We start from the raw sequence: 19113 nt of genomic DNA on the forward strand, positions 1-19113 counted from the left end.
AACCTATTTCTATAACATTCTTTAACATCACTGGAAAAATATTTTCAGTAGCCACTCCAGGAATCCTGATTTCCTAGGAAGTTTCTGGGATGCTTTTGCGTTTTAGTAAACCATATCCTTACCAATTGCCTTTAAAGGACTATGTACCTCCATCTAAATATGGTCATGTGCTCGATGGATTTCAAGGAATGTCCTAGCACTACAAACTTTCGCTGACAGTCCATCGCGTCTCGCGCTGCTCCTCGCGTTTCTTTCACATCCAGAAAGGCTTCAATTTGACTCTTTTCCTCGTTTTTCATCTTCACTTTCTAATCTAACAGCTCTATTAATTAATATATTTTTTTCAAAAGGTAAAATAACTGAAAAATACACGGATATCTTCAGCAAATTCTACAGAGGTTTTTGTCATTATTGAACGCAACTATGTCCCGGAGGAAAGTGAGGGGACTCACTAAAACCGGGCGACAGGTGAGCGAGGACCCGGACCTCGACAGCTTGCTGTCAAACCTGTCACCCGAAGAAATGGAAGAGCTGCAGAAAGAGGTATCTGTTGTTCCCGATCCAGATCCGAGTGAAATAATCGTTGTGGACCAAACGGATTTAAAACCAACCGCGCCAGTTAAAAAGGACTCACAATTGACCAGCCAGACCGATGATTTCAAATCCCGCTTCCAGAGAAACCTGTCAACAGAGGTAAAATATTCACTTGCCTACCTTAAAAGTTTGTCTATGAAAATTTTAATGCTGGAGTTTAACCTAACATGCTTAGTAGGATCTTGAAGACATGGCAGAATACATTAATAAAAGTAGGCTAATGTGGCTTGACAGATGTTTTGTTTGTAGATGTATTTGTATATCATTTTATGACACTTGTATAATGTCCACCTTATTTTGTATAACTTTTACAAATTAGACTTGTACAAACTTTAACTGTAAAAGGCTATGCAATGTTTACTTTTTTACTTTTCAATTTAAATATAATACTAGCAGGGGTAATGTATCTAATAGATATAATGGAGTCTCTTTGGATGTGAAAGTCTCTTTAAATGTTGGCCCAGTTGAAGTTCCTTGGATGATTGCTCCTTTGCTCACTGCCTTTTAAGGATAAGTCTGCCCAGGCTGGAGCTTTCCAGTGAAAAAGTGCAGCTCACAAATCAAACACTCAGCCACTGTGCAAGTTTACATCTTCTTCACTGTGAAACAAACGACTGTGCATAGTGTAAACATCCAATGTGCATGCACCACAGCTTTTATATAACCATCTGTGTCAAAGCACTGGCTTTAGTTGAACGTTTTCTTGTTAGTGTAGGCCTAAGCCACTGGTTTTCTCTCCAGTTCATTCCCCCAAAACAAAAATATAAATTTGATTGTATTTCGCCATAATTTGTCCATAATTTATACATATTTGATCCTCAGGGAGAGCCGAAGAAGGAGAGCCGGAAGCAAGAGTACCTGCGTAAGATGGGCCTGAGCCAAGAGAATACCTCCACATCTGACAGCAGAGATGGAGGACTTCAGAGGACCCCCTCCACCTCTTCCTTCCCTAAATGTGATGATAGAATGGAGGACAGGACCCGCAGAGTCACAGAGGGCACCAAAGAGGACAAATCTGCCCTTTCCAAGAAGGATGAGGAGAGTGAGAGAAAAGTAGAGGTGAAAGAACAAAATGATGGGAATAAACTCAAAGACAGAAGAGAGATGAGAGAAAGTAGCAGCAGCAAAACCAAAGAATTAATTTCTAAGCTTCAGGAGAAAAAGGAGGTTAGTATAGAGAAAAATAGAAAGGAAGACAGTCGGAAAAGGGAATCTGGGGAAAGTAGAGCAAAGGAGATGATTTCTAGGATAAAGGAGAAAGAGGAGAAGGAAAGGGAGAGAAAGGATGATTTTAGGAAGAGAGAGGAGAACAAGACTAAAGGCTATCCGTCCAGGTTAGAAGAAAAGCAAAATCAGGTTCTAGAAGACAAAACAAAAGAAGAGGACAAGGATGAAAAACTAATAAGGTCAAGCGAGAAGACGAAAGAGGGCCCCACGTTGGAATTGAGGGGACTTGCTGAAAATAAAGAGAAAGAACCTGAAAAGAACAATGAAAATGTGAAGAAGCCGCAGGAATATAATGCAAAAGCAAGCGATAAGGAAAGCGAGGATGTTCAGAAACCAAATGAAATCATAAGTGAAATTCATGAACCCATCAAGGAAGGGAAAATTGGAAACTGTGTCTCAGACACCATTTCAAAAAGTAAGACCAAAGAGGAGGAAGAGGAGGATGAGTCGGCCAGCATGTTTGATGAAGACCTTGAGAGAGTTCGTCGCAACGATCTGGGCATGACTGATCTGAATGTGAACAATTCTGAGGTCATAAAAATCAAAACACTTATTCAGTTCGCCGAGGCCTTGAAAAACAACACACACATCAAAGCGTTTTCTTTGGCTAACTGCCGCGCTGATGACCATGTGGCTTATGCTATTGCAGAGACCTTACGCATTAACAAAAGCATCACTAGCATCAATTTGGACTCCAATCTACTTACTAGCAAAGGCATCATGGCCCTGATCCATGCTCTCCAGCACAACTCCACACTCACTGAGCTACGCTTCCACAACCAGCGACACATCATCGGAGGAAAGTCTGAGATGGAAATGACCAAAATCTTAAAAGAAAACACAACTCTTCTGAAACTAGGCTACCACTTTGAGTTAGCTGGTCCTCGTATGACCATGACCAGTATTCTTAGTCGCAATATGGACCGTCAGCGACAAAAGCGGTTGCAGGAACAGAAGCAGGCTCAAGCCCAAGGTGCTGGAGACAAGAAAGACTCATTAGAAGTTCCAAAACCCGGCTTTGGTAAAGGCTCCCCGAGAGCCTCGCCCAGGCCGTCTCCTATACCTTCTCCCATACCGTCGCCCGCCCCATCGCCCAAGTTGACTCATAAGAAAAGGGTCAGTGGGCTTGGTGCTGGACCACCTCCGCCACCACCACCGCCTGGAGGACCACCACCACCTCCACCTCCAATGCTGGACGGAGACTTCCTGAAGAACTCCCTGACGCCCGTGTCACAGAGGAAGCTTGATGACAGAAGTGGAGGAAGAGGAGGAGCTCAAAATACAAGGGACCAACTTCTAGCTTCCATTAGAGGCACCAATATCAAAAAGCTCAAAAAGGTATAAAATAATAAAAAAAATTAAAATAATTTACATTAAAAAAAGCATATAGGCCTATATTTTGTCAAATTAAATTATATATATATATACTACAATCTTGCAAGTTATTTTTTTTTTTTTAAATCCTGAAACTTTCCTGTGGATACATTGGGTCTCATATTCAGAGGTTTTCCTGTTTTCCCTGAGAGAGTTTGAACTCACAATGAATTGTTTTTCACAGGTTGAAATACCAAAGCTCCTGCAGTAAGCCGGCAGTGCAGAGAGATAAACATGAATGAAGAAAAAAGACAGGAATGAAAGGACAGACATCTCACAGACCTTGAGAAGATCAACACTCAGAATCTTCCATACAGAGTCTATACTGCTGCCCTACAGTATGGAAGACAGGTATAGGTTCGTATAGATGGTGATTATTCCATTGAATGCACAGCTTCTGCCCAGGAGTCTGTACAAAATACACTGGACGATTTAAAGAAACGGAAGTGCGGTGCAGTCATGTGTGCTTAGAGGCTTCGATGGCCTATGGAACTGCAGAGAACTTGATGCCTTGCTTGTCATTTGCACTAAATGAATCATTTCATATGATAGATTTACTAGTGTGTGTTTGGTACAGTATGTATGTGGATGTTGAGAAGATGTTTGTTTCGGCAGTAAAATTGGATCTTCTTACATCTGACTGAATTGAACTATGTAAGAAATAAAACAATCTCCTGTATTTGATCCTAGTATTTGGGGTTTGGGAATCTCTATAGTAAAAGATCTTGCTGATCAGAGATTAAAGATCACATAAAACAGGTATTGTTTCCATGGTACAGATTCTTCAATACCTTATTTTGAATGAGTGTGTGTGAATGAGAACAGAATTACAGCATTTAAGGAGAAAGGGATGGATAATCCGATCTATGTGAATATGGTTGCATAAACATACAAACTACAAAACATATTTTTTTTTAGCTGATATTTTCTTAAAACTTATGTAATCCATTGAGTATATATAAATTTGAATCACTGTTAAGTGTCTTTTTTTTACCATCCATCTGTAATTTATGAAACAATATAAAAAATATAGAGATATTTTAATTTGGGAATGTAAGCATTCTCTTCAAGAGCACACTTAATGGAAGTTAGAGCAGAATGTTATGCTTATTGAAAATAAGCTGTGTCGAATAAAACTATACTTATATCAGGTTTCAGATGTGACAATCCAGTAATTTCATTTGTGTTATGTAGAAAATTCAAATTGTTTTTGGAGGAATCTGCATGATAAAGATGTGATTGGGCCAACAAAAACACCTGGGTCATGTGATTTTATTTGATTCTTTTCAGGTCATTGTCATGAATAATCTCAGAAAACTGTTTCACTGTTGTTTTAGTATTCATTTTAATGTGCTTTGCCATTTTTATTAGTTTTTTTTTTACCTTTAGTTTATTTTTATTTTTATTTCAGTTTTACTTTTAGTAATAATTTAAACTGCAACTTATTTTATAAATTTAAACTTTTAATCCAATATTTATATTTTATTTTATTTTATTTCAGTCTTTGAGAACAATTATTAATAGTTTTAGTTTTAGTTAATATAAGAACACTGGTTTATGTCAATACAAACTCCTTAAAGGCATACTTCACCCTTTGTTTGTCTACAAAAGTGGAAATGATGTCATCATATCTTCTTTTATGTTCCACAGAAGAAAGTCATACAGTTTTGAAAGGACATGATGAGTAATTGACAGAATTTTCTTGGATGAACTATCCATAACTATCAACATTGTTAGTGTCACATAAACGAATGCAATACTAAGTAACTCGCAATACCATGAAAACATAATGCAATATAAGTATCTTTTAATTTACTCCAATCTAAGCTTCTGAGTCATTTTGTGGGGATATAAAAATGCTGTAAAAGCTAGAGTCCAGTTCAGAACCATAGATAGAATGAATGGTTCTAGTGTTAGTGAGAAGCTCTTCACATGATCACACAGATCCTATAAAGGGCTGTAGCACGCTTCCGCTACAATGAGTTCCTTGGGCATGAAAAAAAGAACAGTGATCTAATGCATTGTTTCTAATGCCACGTAATTCTGCTTAGCTCAGTTGGTCACAATAAAGAACTACACACGAAGGCTATAGGACAACAAGAAACAAAAGACCACACCACTTGTGATGTAACATTACAAATTACATTCAACCTGCATGTCACAGGTTTAAAGCTTAAAAGCTTTTCCCTATTTTCTTAGGGAATTATGATTTTCAGATAAGTGGTAGGTGCTTTTTGCAATGCAGATTACTTGTAGGATGAATCACCACTGGAGCTATAGAGATAATCACTCAATAGTCTGTTGTTCATCTTTTTCAGAGCTCTTCAGAAATGTTCTTCTGAAACTGGAGTCTGAAAGTTGATTGGAATCGAAGCAAGCTTGTTTATATTTTGATTGCCCCTGAGTCCCTGACTAACCCTCAGGACTGCTGAAATGTCTATATTTGGTCATTTCTCAATGCAGGCTCAGACTGCATCTCATTCCTTTTGCCTTCCTAATAATGGAAACATAGCCAACCGCGTGTCGGACTCAGAGCAATAACATAGAGGCGACATGAAGGAGAGAGAGATTTTGAATTATGTTTTACTGCAGTCATCAACTAACTTTGAATGCAGCCCCATCTCTATAGGCGCAACGCAGAGGCTCTACCATAAAGAACAGTTTTATTAGCTACTTGACAACTTAAATTTTTCCAAATTTAAAGTGCATATTGGATATCTGGCATAGGCCTAATTCTGATATAAAATAGTATAGTTTTGGCTTATAGCCTAAATTATATTTTATATCAGAGTTTTGCCTGATATCGCAAAACCCACTTTAAATTTTAATTTTAAAGTTAGCTAAATTCAGAAGCACTATTATAAGATACAATTTTCTATTTTGTTTAGTCCCTATAGTAAAAACAATGTGTGGTAGCAACAAGATTATAGCCTAAATTATATTTTATATCAGAGTTTTGCCTGATATCGCAAAACCCACTTTAAATTTTAATTTTAAAGTTAGCTAAATTCAGAAGCACTATTATAAGATACAATTTTCTATTTTGTTTAGTCCCTATAGTAAAAACAATGTGTGGTAGCAACAAGATTATAGCCTAAATTATATTTTATATCAGAGTTTTGCCTGATATCGCAAAACCCACTTTAAATTTTAATTTTAAAGTTAGCTAAATTCAGAAGCACTATTATAAGATACAATTTTCTATTTTGTTTAGTCCCTATAGTAAAAACAATGTGTGGTAGCAACAAGATGGGGCCTCGTAAACTATAGACTATGCTAATCCATTATCTATGGTGGACGAAATTGAGTTACCCGTTTGTGGGACCTCTGTAAATGGCATAGACAGTATATAAACGGTAAATGGTTGGTAATCTGTGTGAATACTGCCACTAGAGGGGTCTCTAAAGAAAAAGACAGCAAAGGGCCACGCGAATAACCTTACGTCACTCACTGCAACAGCACGTGTTTTGTTACGTCAGTGGGAAGAGGAAAAGAACAAAATGGAGGAGTACGCGAGGGAGCCTTGGTGAGCCGACAGTTCAAACTACTTTTTTTATCTTATACATTTCGAACATTTATATTTGTTGTTATTATAACAGTTAAACTATTATTTTATTTATACGGTCTGATTAACTGTCAGGTTGTTTGACGCTCGAATTGTTGTGATATGGCCGGTTTACTGGATGTTAGTTAACACGATGTCCTTCAGTAAAGGCTTCTTGCTGTCAGTCCCGCACATGACCTTGTTCTGCCGGTGATCGGTTGATTTTGTTTCTACATTATTTTTAATAATAATACTAATATACAGATATTGTTTAAATGTTTAATCTATTAAACTACTACACATAATAGACTATTATTTATATTAACATACGGTTAGTAGGATCTGTATAACTTAGCTAGCAATACGACGTGAAAGCATAACGTTACTAACGTTATAGAAATGTGTCATATTTATATAACATACCCGTTTTCTGTTTCGTTTATTGGGCGACATTATGGATACTTCCTCGAGTAGGATTTCCACTAACGAAAGTGGTTTAAACGTTTTTGTTGTTGTTGCAGTGTCCTTGTTACACATCTCTTACTTGTACTTAACACAGTAATGACAGTAAATTATGCATAATTGCAAGCATCTAACCCTAAATCAAACTTTAACCCTAATTATACAGTAATTACATGTTATTAATTAATATTACTCAGTACTTATTTGTCTCAATACTCTGTAATATGGGAACCTTAAAATAAAGTGTAATCCAAAAGTAATTTTAACATTTTTTAAAAACACAAGATGATCTTTATGCACCATTAGTGTTCTCATAATCATACCGTTGATGTTTCTCAGCCCCTGGAGGATAGTGGACGACTGTGGGGGTGCTTTCACCATGGGGGCCATCGGTGGAGGGATCTTTCAGGCCGTCAAAGGCTTTAGAAACTCTCCTTCTGTGAGTAATTCTCTGTGCTGCTGATAAAGCCGTGTTGTTTTACTTAAAATTAAGGGCCTGTAGTACTTTTGGGCCCAATGTTAAGATGTCATTGGTGTTTTTGTTTTTCATCTTTTTAGGGAATGAATCACAGAATGAAGGGGAGTTTGACAGCCATAAAGACCAGAGCTCCACAACTAGGAGGTAATGTTTAAGGGTTCAAAGGTTATTTGTCACATGTAATCCGAGTGAGACACTACAGTTCAAAAGTTTGGGTTTAAGATTTTTTTGAATGCTTTTGAATGGAGTGTCTTAGTTTTAGCAAGGCTGCATTTATTGGAAATAAATTAAAAATGTCAGCATCTATTACAGACTTTAGCGTCATATGATCCTTCAGAAATCATTCTAATGGCTGATAAAAAAATATAATAAAATAAAAATTAGGTTTGTTGAAATTAAAGGGTTAGTTAACCTAAAAATTTAAATTCTGTAATCATTTCCTCACCCTTGTTTCGTTCCATACCTGTAAGACTTTAATTCATCTTTGGAACTCAAATTAAATTTTTTGGAACACAAAGATATTTTTAATAAAGTGATTTCTGTGCTCCATTGACGGTTATGCAACTACTACTTTGACGCTTAAAAAGTTAATAAAGGGATCGTAAAACTAATTCATATGAATTGATTGGTTTAGTCCAAATTTTCTGAAGAGAATCGCTTTATATGATGAACAGATTAAATTTAGGCTTTTTTCACATCTAAACATTGATCAGTGAACATAAACAGAAGCTCAACCGAACCTTCTTGATGCGTGACAGCAAACCTCATTGGTTCCTGCGGAAGCTCAAACGTGCTGCGTAACACACCAGAATGAACCTCATTGGTTCTCGCACATCAAGCGAACATGCTTGAGCTTCTGTTTATCAAAACTGTGTGAGTTGATGAATGTTTATATGTGATTAAAAGCCTCAATTTAAATCTGTTTATCGTATAAAGCGATCGTGTCTCTTCAGAAAGTTTGGACTTCATATGGATTAGTTTTACAATCTCTTTATGAACTTTTTGAAGCGTCCAAGTGGTAGTTGCGTATGGAGGGAGAGAAAATATGTGTGATGTAGACAATGTAATTTGCTTTTTTTCTTGGCTTTATTTAAGATATTACAAAATACGAATGTTTGTTCATCATTAGGAAGCTTTGCGGTGTGGGGTGGCCTCTTCTCCATGATTGATTGTGGGCTGGTGAAGGTGAGGGGCAAAGAAGACCCCTGGAACTCAATCACAAGTGGAGCCATGACAGGAGCCATTTTAGCTGCAAGAAGTAAGTCAAATCTCAAACTAATGTAGATAATGATGTGGTCAAAGTTCTAATTCCTTGCCAGTTTATAAATATTGAAAGTGCATTCTCTTAATATTCTTCTTTTTATATTTATTTATTAAAAAAGATAACTTGTGTTTATTTGTGTGATATTAATTTCTTGTCTCATCACAGATGGCCCAGTGGCCATGTTTGGCTCTGCTGCAATGGGAGGTATACTGCTTGCATTAATAGAAGGTGCAGGAATTCTGCTCACAAGGTTTGCCTCAGCACAATTCCCAACTGGTAAGTGTGGCAAGTCATCCTTTGAGACTGAATAAAACTTTTTTTAATTGGAAAAATGTAAAAGTTATATATAAATTCAAATCAACCAACATAATCTTTTCTCTACAGGCCCACAGTTTGCAGAAGAGCCTGCTCCCATGCCTGCTTCGTCATTCGGAGACTATAGACAGTACCAATGAGAAGCCCTTTAAAACTCAAGGCCTTTTCTTATTCCATGAACTCAACTGAGACACTGAAGTTACAGTGAGGACCTCATTCATCAACAGAGCATGCCATCAACCACGAATGACTGTGACAAAAAGAATATAAAGGGAAAACACTATTGTCCCTGTTGTTGTGTATGCCTTTTGCTATTCTCAGCCTTGTCATTGGCCTCTGGGTCACCCTATTTAAGTTATAAGGAAATCAAACTCAGACCTGTTTTTTCATCCATATTTTCTGTGTTTTTGTTTTCTGTGACCTCATTTTGTCCCTGACACAGCTGGAAATGTTTGATGAAGCTAAAGGTATACTGTTTGTCATTCTAGGTTTTTCATGTTGAACCCTAATCAATTTGGCTGTGTAAAGTGTTTGTTGCGTGTGTGAGTGTGTGTGCGCTTGTGTGTGTGCGCATCAGAGAGTTTAATACATGCCCGTGTACTGATTGTTTGCCTTAATGTAAACTTTTCATGGGCTTTGACAATATCATAGTGGGGATTTTTATTGACTGGTTTATGCCAAACCTTCTCTTGCAAAGCTTGTTCCTTCACAGTTTACTATTTGATGTAGCTATTTATTTTTTAGTACAACTTCCTAATTTCAAGATGTTATACTGTATTGTACTTTAAGGATTTCTCTACAGTGAATATTAGCAGTTTTGTTCAAATGCAGCGGAGAAAAAGTTGATGGATGGACAGAGTTGTCTCTTCTGGTGGATATATGAACAAATTTAGGCTGAGAAACATAGTAAATAAACTAGTTATTACTCTGTGTGAAAAGCACATATATATTATTAGGTGTAATTTACCATATTATTATTTAAAATGGTAATTGCTTGTCTAAAACTAGACCTCTATTTCAAAGTTCGTCCATTGAGTAAAGTAATCAAATTAAAAAGTTAGTAATTTTGTCCACTAGAGGGAAGTATAGACTCATGCACAGTAAGTGTCAAGTTGAAATGTAGATTTAAGCCGATAAAATAAAAATGAAATCATGAAAGAAAAAAATGTGGGATACATTAGGAGAAATATACTTTTCCTTGAGGTTTTGAAAAAAAACAATTGAATCTAAATTGCAAAAGCAACTTTCTGACGTCAGGGTAATATTTCAATGACGTTTTTGCCGTGTACAGACACTTGACATAAATAAACCCCACACTTTACAAATAGCCATTTTGTTTCAGCCATTCGTGAACTGTACATTTCTATAATCTAGATGGTTATAGAGATTTTTTTTCAGTGTAGTAACAAGTAAATCAGTGTAGAAAAATATGAATCGTTTTATATTTATATGCTAAAAGTTAATTTTGCCAATATTTAGGAGAACAGATATCGAATGCAGATATAATATTAGTATATTATATATCCAACAGTAGTTGTTCATTGGACAAGGCTTTTAAGCAATAATTTTTGACCCGTCTGAAGGCTGCTCACTGCGAAACAAATGGGTGGAGCTTACGTCACGCGCCCCCTCGCTAGACGTCCAGCGAGGAGGAGTGAATGTAATTTGGGCCTAATGGGTGGAGCCAGAATATCCATTACCCACAACTCTCCCTCCACCCATTATACGTCTATAGAGGAGGAGCTGGACGTCATTTGACTCTGCAGTACCACTTGCTTCTTCCGGCCTTCTTTATGCTGATTGGGCGAACTCTAAAATGGACGGGGCTTTACAACAACTGGCCAATAATTGAAACGGTGATAAACGTGAGTGATAGCGCTCGTGATTTAAAAACACAGTTGGCGTTGTACACATAGACAGTAGGGTTGTACCGGCGGTCGTAAGAGCGGGTACACGGTTAAGTGCATACATGTCTGTTGTGGCTTGTGAGGCATTTTATGTGACGTTAATAGTCTAGGTTCTTGCTTTCTTGCTAGTCTAGTTTTGTCGGTTACTAGTGATGACAAAATGAGGCTTCCTGAACCACTGAGACCTCGCAGCCCATTGCTTCACCCAAAGGTTCATTACTCGAAGCTTCATTCATTATTGCTCACTAGTGACACCTAGCTACTGTGCAATGATATAGCAGACAAATTAAGTAATTCTGAACCAATGACCTGAGCAGACTTATGATGTCCGTATCCCGATCCCCCATTTCATTTATGTATTTTCTTCTCACTGTAATATATGTAACCTTTCATTTGCAATAATAAAAGTACATGAGCAGACATTTGTCCATTGCCTGGGTATAAAATACAATATGTATCTTTCTTTGACTGAATTTACTTGTGCAAAAACAACTGTCACACACACAATTCATTAATTATTCATAAATTGTTTGGATAGTGCCAGTATGAACAACAAAAGTGAAACGAGTGCAGTGCTTATGTTGGAGGGAGTGTAATAAAGTAAACTGCCACAGAATAGTCTGGGGGTGGGAAAAGTTAAGAATTGTTTCTGGGAGGTTTTGTGCCGTGAATGGTTACAGTTTTGCAGTGTTGTGCTTATGGGACTCTGGATATAGAGGAGTTTGCCGTTTGGGTGAAGGTAAGATTACCATTGATTTTTATTGAGAAACAGATTTTTTTCAAGTGTGTTGGGGTTTAGACAATTCCTCTTCTTGGACAAAACCTCTCCAGCCTTGGAAAATATCCTTTCACAAGGAACAGAGGATTCAGGGGAACATAAAAATGCCAGTGCCAGCGGGAATAAATGAGGATACTGATGCTTCTGTTGAGCCCAGACAGGGGAGGACTTCCTCTTCCTTGCTGGCTCCATTACCAGGAAAAGTAACAAGCAAACACATAAAAAAGGGCAATCCGAATCAAAAAGCAGTCCAGTCCAGATCCAAAAATCCAATCCAAATAATCTTATCTAATTAATATATTAATAATATAGCTACTCCCTATAATATATAGCTACTATAATTAATAATAACAATTTACTATAACTATTTTACAATTTACTAACCTAATATAATTCAATAATATACAGCCCTAGCACATATATGACACAATAATGACAATGAGAGCTAACTCTCTTACTCTGACACCACTACACATGCTTCTACTACTCCTGCCAACACCCACAAGGTGGCGCGAGTTTCAAACCCCTTTATCTGGAAGCGACACTCAGAACGAACCGATGACGTATCCACACAAACCGAGGCCTCGTTTGTCATGAGTCACATGATTTTCTCGTTAACAACACAAGCCTCGAATCGCGGCTTCATCTGGCACGCCCATTTTTTCTCGACACAAGCTCCGACGCCTCGGTTCAAATGTCACATCACTATCGGTTACACCTGTTCCTCCTAAGCCTTTACATGTCGCACTCGCCACTACTTAAGAATTATAATATGTTTTTATAGGCTATAAAAATGGACCAACATGGTCCATATGCAACATATTGATTTTGAGTTGTGGGAAGTGCTTCTATAAATAAGAATACTTATTAAAAATAGGGAGGTAATTATGTTGTTGATTGAAGAAATAGATTAACAAATGTGTTAAATTGTTATTGAGGAGAGGAAATGCAGTGTTTAGTTTGTATCAATTTCTTGCATGTTGTTGGACAAGACTTTCTTCTAGCATACAAATGTTTTCCTTGAAAACCGGGCATATAACCTGCTGGTTTCATTGTTTTTTCTTGTGTTTCATGTCATTCGGTAGTTCTCACTGGTGTCTTTTCAGCCTTGTTGGTTTATGTCCCTTTATGAGAGTCATTTTCTTTGACTTTTTGCCTCAACATTCAAAAGTCAAAGGGGTTTGGCTTGACTTTTGCAATTTGGTTTTATTTTTGCACCTAACCTTCTCATTCAGTAAAAGCATGTCTCTGGTGCTTCACTCCACACTGCTTCGTCCTGCTTGCATGCACTTTGTTTGGAGAGCAACAACAACCGAAGGAAGGTCAACTTGTGGTGCAAACAACTCATTAATAATTTAAGGCAGCGAACATGACTGGTTGCTAATCTACATAGTTCCTAAAAAGTGCTGTGATTATTAATTCAGGGCTTTTGAAGGCACTGTGGGAGCGTAGCGTATACAAGAGCAGTGAACAAGCTCTGGCCAGGCACTCAAGATGTTTGGTGAAAGACTCCAAATCTTTCTCTGTTGCTGAAGATGTGGTGTGTCTGAATGAGAAATGGGGAATGCATGTGGAATTTTTAATTATAGGTGAATGCTTAGAGAATGATGTTTAATGCAACAATCCTAGTCTTATCAATTTGACTGTGATAATCATTGCAAAGTAACAGGCAATCAAAGAGACTTTTAATTAGATGTTTTCTCACTTGAGGCCTTATGCTTTACCGCCAGATACACACTAACTAGCTGTTGTTATATCCTGACCTGCATAGTATCACTGTTTTAAACTGAATTAAGTGGTTCTGTATCAGTTAAGCGAACTTTTCTTGCCCCTTAGACGAAAAAAATATATATCCTAGTTTGAAGGATATATTATAATAGCTTTTTGTCTCTGTTTTTTTTTAGACTGCTAACAGTGAAACTTTGACATCTCTGAACTGCTCAATTTTAACCAGCGAATGCTATCAATCTGCCCTTTTAAAATATTCTCCCTGATTTCATCACTCTTCTGTTCTGTCCTTCACTTATGCTGGGGAGAATTACAGATCATTTCTACAAATGTGAGGCTTGCAGGCAATTGCATGGAATAAATGGCAGTTCATAAATGTCATATTAACTATTTATGTGAATAATCAGAGTCTGTCGTGTGAACAGTGGCAAGCGGAATAAATAAACAAGACGGAATACATTAGACATGACAGCATGATGTACAATAGACATTATCACGGTTGGTGTTAATGACCCTCAGATGTTTGGTGGAATGCTGTGCATTTAATGAGGTCTTGGTATGCAGTGCACTGCTCTAGTCTTCTGTAACACAACTTTTGAAAGTGACTGCATTCACTTCTGTGTCTGTGAATGTTGCCTTTAAATTAGGAATAAAAAAAAGGGATATTCCAAGTTCAAAACAACTTTAACTTAACTGGCAAATTTTGTGACCGTATTGGTTAGAAGAAATACATTTGGCTTCCTTTTTTCTTTTCTTTTTTAAAGCAAAGATCAAGGTTACAATGAGGCACTTAAAATGAAAGTAAATTGGGACATTTTTTCAAGGCTTTAAAAGAAAAAATATATATATTTTACAACGGCACATTTTTTTCTGTTAAAACATCTGTATTATTTGAGCTATTTGAGCATTTATGCAGTTCTGCTGTCAAAATCGAACAACTATACACAGACTTTTTATTAAGATTCATGTTTTCTCCACTAAAATCATGGTAACATAAATATTGTCTTGTTATACTATTGAGTATTTTAACATTTATGCATCAGTCCCATTCATTTCCACTCTAACTGTAACTAAGTTTTTTCTTTGTTTTAAAGAAAAAAATGTAAAGTGAACCCTGGAATATTCCTTTAAATTGAATTGGGGTTAACCTTAAATCAGGAAGAGTTCACTGCTGTTCTATAACATCAAGCCATAAGAGGAATGCACGAGTAGCAGTAAATCCGCATGCCACTCAAACGTCTATGTTGTCTCTCAATATTTAAGACACCACTATTCAAATCCATTGTAACGGCGAGCTCCTTTCCTAAGGTAGCCATGGTGATCACAAGGGCATCGACCGATTGATAGAGATGCTCTTTGAGCCGTCAGGAATAAAAGAGGAGCAGTTTTGAAGAGGCAATGTGGGGTGATGGAGGAGGGATTCGGGCCTGAACAAAATAAAATGCCCATAGAGAATGGACTGCTTTCAGAGGTAGAGAGGGGTTGGTCTAATTTGCACAAAGTCTTCTCTTTCTCAAACCGGAGCTGACAGCAGACGTTTTTATCAGTGAGGAACAACTTGCATAGAGAAACGCATTCAGTTCAATGCGAGTCCTTGCCAGGCACAATGGCCCAGCAGGATGGAACATAGCCGTCCTTTTTGGAAAATCAGAGTAAACATTATTCCGCCTTATTTATTTGCCCGAGCAAACAACCGTGTCCACGGGAACTAAACGTGGCTTTTTAGATGTAGGCCAATTGTTCAAAATGCAGGTGGAACTGTTTTTATCCATGTTATATTTTGTATAAGTTTTGTATACATTGGCATACATGTGTGCGTGAAATATTTTTGTCATTTTAGCCAAGCTGCGTACATTTTTGTGTGAAATTGGTTATTGAGGACTGCTTTGGAAAAAAATTCAACAAAATGTCCTCATGAGGAATGACATCAGTGACACTTGTTCACAATCTCCATCTTCATGCTGAGACGGGCCAAAATCTCATTCCTCCTGGGAGAACATGCATTAATAAATCATGTCTTTCCAATTAGTGATGAGATGTGTCATCTCTTTAGAGCAACATTGTTCCAGCTGCCCATGTCAGTGACTATTGAGTCCATCAAATGTTTTCATGATCAAAAGTGACATTAGTTACTTATGATTTCTATCACCTGTTTAGCTATTACAGCTTGGACATTGAAATCACATGCATTTGGACAGATTCAAATTGAAGTAAACCAATCAAAATCATCTTTCTTTTTTTTCTGATCAAAATAACTATTACAAAAAGATTGAAGAGCGGTTAGCTGTATCATTTATGCTTGATCAAAATGAAGGCCCAGCAAACCCTTATTTATTATGAATCAAATGTCGTTTAGTCGTTTGATGTTGTTTGATGTAAATTTTCCCATAAAATTGAGAGAAAACTTTAGTTTGACTGTGATAGTTTCATTTTCATTAGAGACGCTGCCTGCAGCTCCTGAGATATACACTGTGGAAGGGGGTGGATGAGTGATTAGATGTCCTCTTCCTCTGATCGTTTGTGCCTCTGTGCAAATAAATAACCTGCGAACGCAAATAAACAGAGGCATCCATCATGTGAGCGTTCCAAAGACAGTGACTGATTTCTTTGCAAGGCTCCTGAGGGAGCAGGATACGTGACACTGGCACTTTTATTGTGAGAAATGGCAGCTGCCAGTGAACCAATATGCACGTGGGTGACATTATCACTGATATGAAGGAGACGCCTGCACTGGATGGGTGAGCAGTCAAGTTTGTGGTTTCTACTAGTGTTTTGTTTATAGTTTGATGTAATGTGACCCTATTTTGATGAACAGCATCATTAGATTTTTCTTTTTTTTTGACATGGGCTTAATATTGAGATTGCAAACAGACTAGATGCTTTCTTTCTTTGTGCTAAAGGCACAATGTTAGACGGTTACCAGGGGGGGGCATTGCTATACAGTTGCTAAGGTGTTCTGAGTGTTCTTTATTTATTTATTTTTTTGAAAAACTCAAATTTGAAGTAATCTTCTACATCAAACATTGAGTTCTACATTGTACTTAAACATTTTAATTTCTCTTAACTTTTAAGTTAAGCAAATTCTTACATTTAATAAAATTATCACATAATCTCAACTTAAATATTTTTAGCAGTGGAAAAAAAACTTGGTTAGCTAATTCAGTAAATGCTAACTTGCTAATTGGTTACACAATGCAGCATAGCATAGCAATTGCTGAATGAGTACGGCAATATAGAACATTTAACATACTGTATATCTGTTCTCAAACCAAGCTCATGCTCCAATCGTCACCATGATGATAACCCCCCCCCCCCCCCCCCCAAAAAAAACCCCATATAACAGAAATTCTTCGAAATTAGCATAGCAAAGCATTACACACTAAATCTCGCACTTAATATAAATATTGCACAAAAAAATATTAGATAACAATTTTAGCATTTGCTCTGCCTTTCGAGTGTCATGGCAAAGCATGGGACTCCCAGCCCAGTTTCAATTGAATTTAAGTTTGTCTAAATTAAAAGAAACAATTTCGTAAAACTCAAAACAATGAAACAATTCAGATGAATTAAAATCTGTCAGTTTTGTGAACTCAAGAGAAAGAAATGTATAAATACTCATAAAAAGTTAATTTGATTTACTCATTTGTTTAATTTAAGTTTACCCTACTCAAACAAATGTATTATTTTAAGAATTCGTGTTTACAGTGCAACTGTCGGGTTCCGGAAGTAAATATAGCTACCATTCATTTTCTCCAATTTAGGGGAATTGATTGTTAATGATAACTTGTAAATTGTTTTATTAAGAGATAAGTTGTTAGTTGGTGGTATATGCTTTTGTTTCAGCCATTGTTTCAGTCATTCACAATGCTGATTGTATTCTTTCCCTCATTAATGCCATAGTCTTGTCTGATTTTCAAATATTTTCTTGTTCCAAATGAAAGTTTGTAATGTTGAGAAATCACCTCGTAGCTGTTTGGTTTTGTTCATGGCTAATAACTCTTAAATGACTGTTAAAAAATCCCTATGGGAGAAATTAACGGGAAAAAAACTACCAGAACCAATGCCACAGAAAAAGTGGGCGTGCACTTTTGCACTCTTGCTAAGCGGTTTCTTACGGGTTCAAATCAAAAGTGCCCACTCCATGTCTCACACATTACAGTTCCAAAATATGACCCCTTCATTGCATTTTTTGGGGGATTTTCTAAAAGTTGTTTAATCATCCAACAAGATCAGAAAAACAACATTACATATCTTCTCAATATGCACAGTTTGAAGTACTGTTTAAGATATTGAATGTTGCAATGGTAGCAAAAGGTTAGCAATATTCCAGTTAATTTAATTCATAATTATTGAAGCCACACCTCTTCTGTGAGAACTCAACTAAACCATAAAGTACTTATATAAGTGTCTTTTTTCACTTTAGTTGTAGCATTCTGTTCTACTTGACTACTGCAAATGCAGACTCCTTTTGTTATTTTTTTTTACTTTGGATACATTTGAATTAATATTTAAATAATTGTATTATTCATTTAATTACCCTCCGAAATTCATCTGTATGCATCTGATTGCGCCCCATACTTTTTTGGGGGGGTTTCTTGAAGCAGTTAACTTTGCAGTTTGTCCGTGCCCCTGTTAACAGCCCTCCGCTCTCCAGTGCTTCTGATAGTTGCCAGCCTAATAAATACTCTCTCTGTAGTCTGTACCCAGCGATCCATTCCCCTGCCCTCCTGCTCCAAGATTGATCCCTTATCCCCACCCCTTCTTTTCTCTCCCCGCCGCCAGACCCGCAGCTTTAGAACCCATGTGAATAGGTGAAGCTCTGAGGCTCCAACAGATGGCCAGAGCTGCCCTGATTCAGTCACACTGCTGCCGGATGAATACCGGCTCAGAGAGCCCAGAAAAAGTGGAAAAACAGAGTTCGAGGCGAGCAAAAGAGAGATAGAGAGAGTGATAGAGTTTCCCCCATGTGTGTGGGAGAATAAGGGAGAACAGGGACGTGTTAATATGCATGAGGGGAAGAGTAACTGTGTGAGAGAGGGAAAGAGAGACAATAAGAGAAGGGAGTGCACGATATTGAATTGTAGATTAAGGGACTTCTTTCCCTCCCGCCCTCTTTTATTTATCTGCTACGGAACCACGCCTCCTTTCTTTCACCTCTCTGTGTGTCTATATCAGGGGACCGGCTATGAGAGAGCCCACTTGTACAGCTGGCAGAGGGGGAGTCGAGTCAGAGGTGGTCTGGCGAGGACCGAACAGGTGACGGATCATTATATCCCTGAGTTTAACATCTCCCGTTGTTTCGCTGTTCCTCCGGAAGGATTCAGAGGTGGGCATAGTGAGGTAAGTGCCTTTGTCCCCAATTACTGCTCGGTACCATCACCTCTTGTCAGATTTGATGCCAGTAATGGATGCACACAGGTATATTTCTCCATTGTTATAGCA

At 37.4% G+C, this 19113-nt stretch overlaps 3 protein-coding genes across 4 annotated transcripts in view; all 3 read left to right on the forward strand.

The window, feature by feature from the left end:
• Positions 1-183: 183 nt before the first annotated feature.
• On the forward strand, positions 184-4441 carry lmod1b (leiomodin 1b (smooth muscle)). The gene is made up of 3 exons (XM_079598071.1): positions 184-693; positions 1417-3159; positions 3380-4441. The coding sequence occupies exons 1-3, from the start codon at positions 424-426 to the stop codon at positions 3404-3406; spliced, it is 2040 nt and encodes a 679-aa protein (XP_079454197.1). The 5' UTR covers positions 184-423; the 3' UTR covers positions 3407-4441.
• A 2092-nt stretch (positions 4442-6533) lies between these two features.
• Positions 6534-10307, forward strand: timm17a (translocase of inner mitochondrial membrane 17 homolog A (yeast)). Of its 2 annotated transcripts, none has more exons than XM_079596859.1 (6): positions 6534-6721; positions 7541-7640; positions 7760-7823; positions 8809-8937; positions 9109-9219; positions 9328-10307. In XM_079596859.1, the coding sequence occupies exons 1-6, from the start codon at positions 6696-6698 to the stop codon at positions 9396-9398; spliced, it is 501 nt and encodes a 166-aa protein (XP_079452985.1). In that variant the 5' UTR covers positions 6534-6695; the 3' UTR covers positions 9399-10307. The 2 variants fall into 2 exon arrangements, with proteins under 2 accessions (XP_079452985.1, XP_079452984.1); XM_079596858.1 differs by having other exon boundaries at positions 6721-6949; positions 7508-7640.
• Positions 10308-11051: 744 nt separating this feature from the next.
• The window catches only part of sulf2a (sulfatase 2a), a 37185-nt gene continuing 29123 nt past the window's right edge, over positions 11052-19113 (forward strand). Inside the window, exons 1-2 of the mRNA XM_079596857.1 lie at positions 11052-11123; positions 18847-19011. The gene's annotated coding sequence lies outside the window, so the exon portion shown is untranslated. The remainder of the gene's footprint in view (positions 11124-18846; positions 19012-19113) is intronic.

This window comes from Phoxinus phoxinus, assembly GCF_949152265.1.
Source record: "Phoxinus phoxinus genome assembly, chromosome: 22".
Lineage (NCBI taxonomy): Eukaryota > Metazoa > Chordata > Actinopteri > Cypriniformes > Leuciscidae > Phoxinus > Phoxinus phoxinus.

Bases quoted from the DNA above. Each gene is read 5' to 3' on its own strand.
- lmod1b (XM_079598071.1), top strand. From the start codon at position 424: ATGTCCCGGAGGAAAGTGAGGGGACTCACTAAAACCGGGCGACAGGTG. The intron at 694-1,416 runs GTAAAATATTCA...TTTGATCCTCAG, and splicing joins AGAGAAACCTGTCAACAGAG to GGAGAGCCGAAGAAGGAGAG. The intron at 3,160-3,379 runs GTATAAAATAAT...TGTTTTTCACAG, and splicing joins ATATCAAAAAGCTCAAAAAG to GTTGAAATACCAAAGCTCCT.
- timm17a (XM_079596858.1), top strand. From the start codon at position 6,879: ATGTTAGTTAACACGATGTCCTTCAGTAAAGGCTTCTTGCTGTCAGTC. The intron at 7,824-8,808 runs GTAATGTTTAAG...GTTCATCATTAG, and splicing joins CAGAGCTCCACAACTAGGAG to GAAGCTTTGCGGTGTGGGGT. The intron at 9,220-9,327 runs GTAAGTGTGGCA...TTTTCTCTACAG, and splicing joins CTCAGCACAATTCCCAACTG to GCCCACAGTTTGCAGAAGAG.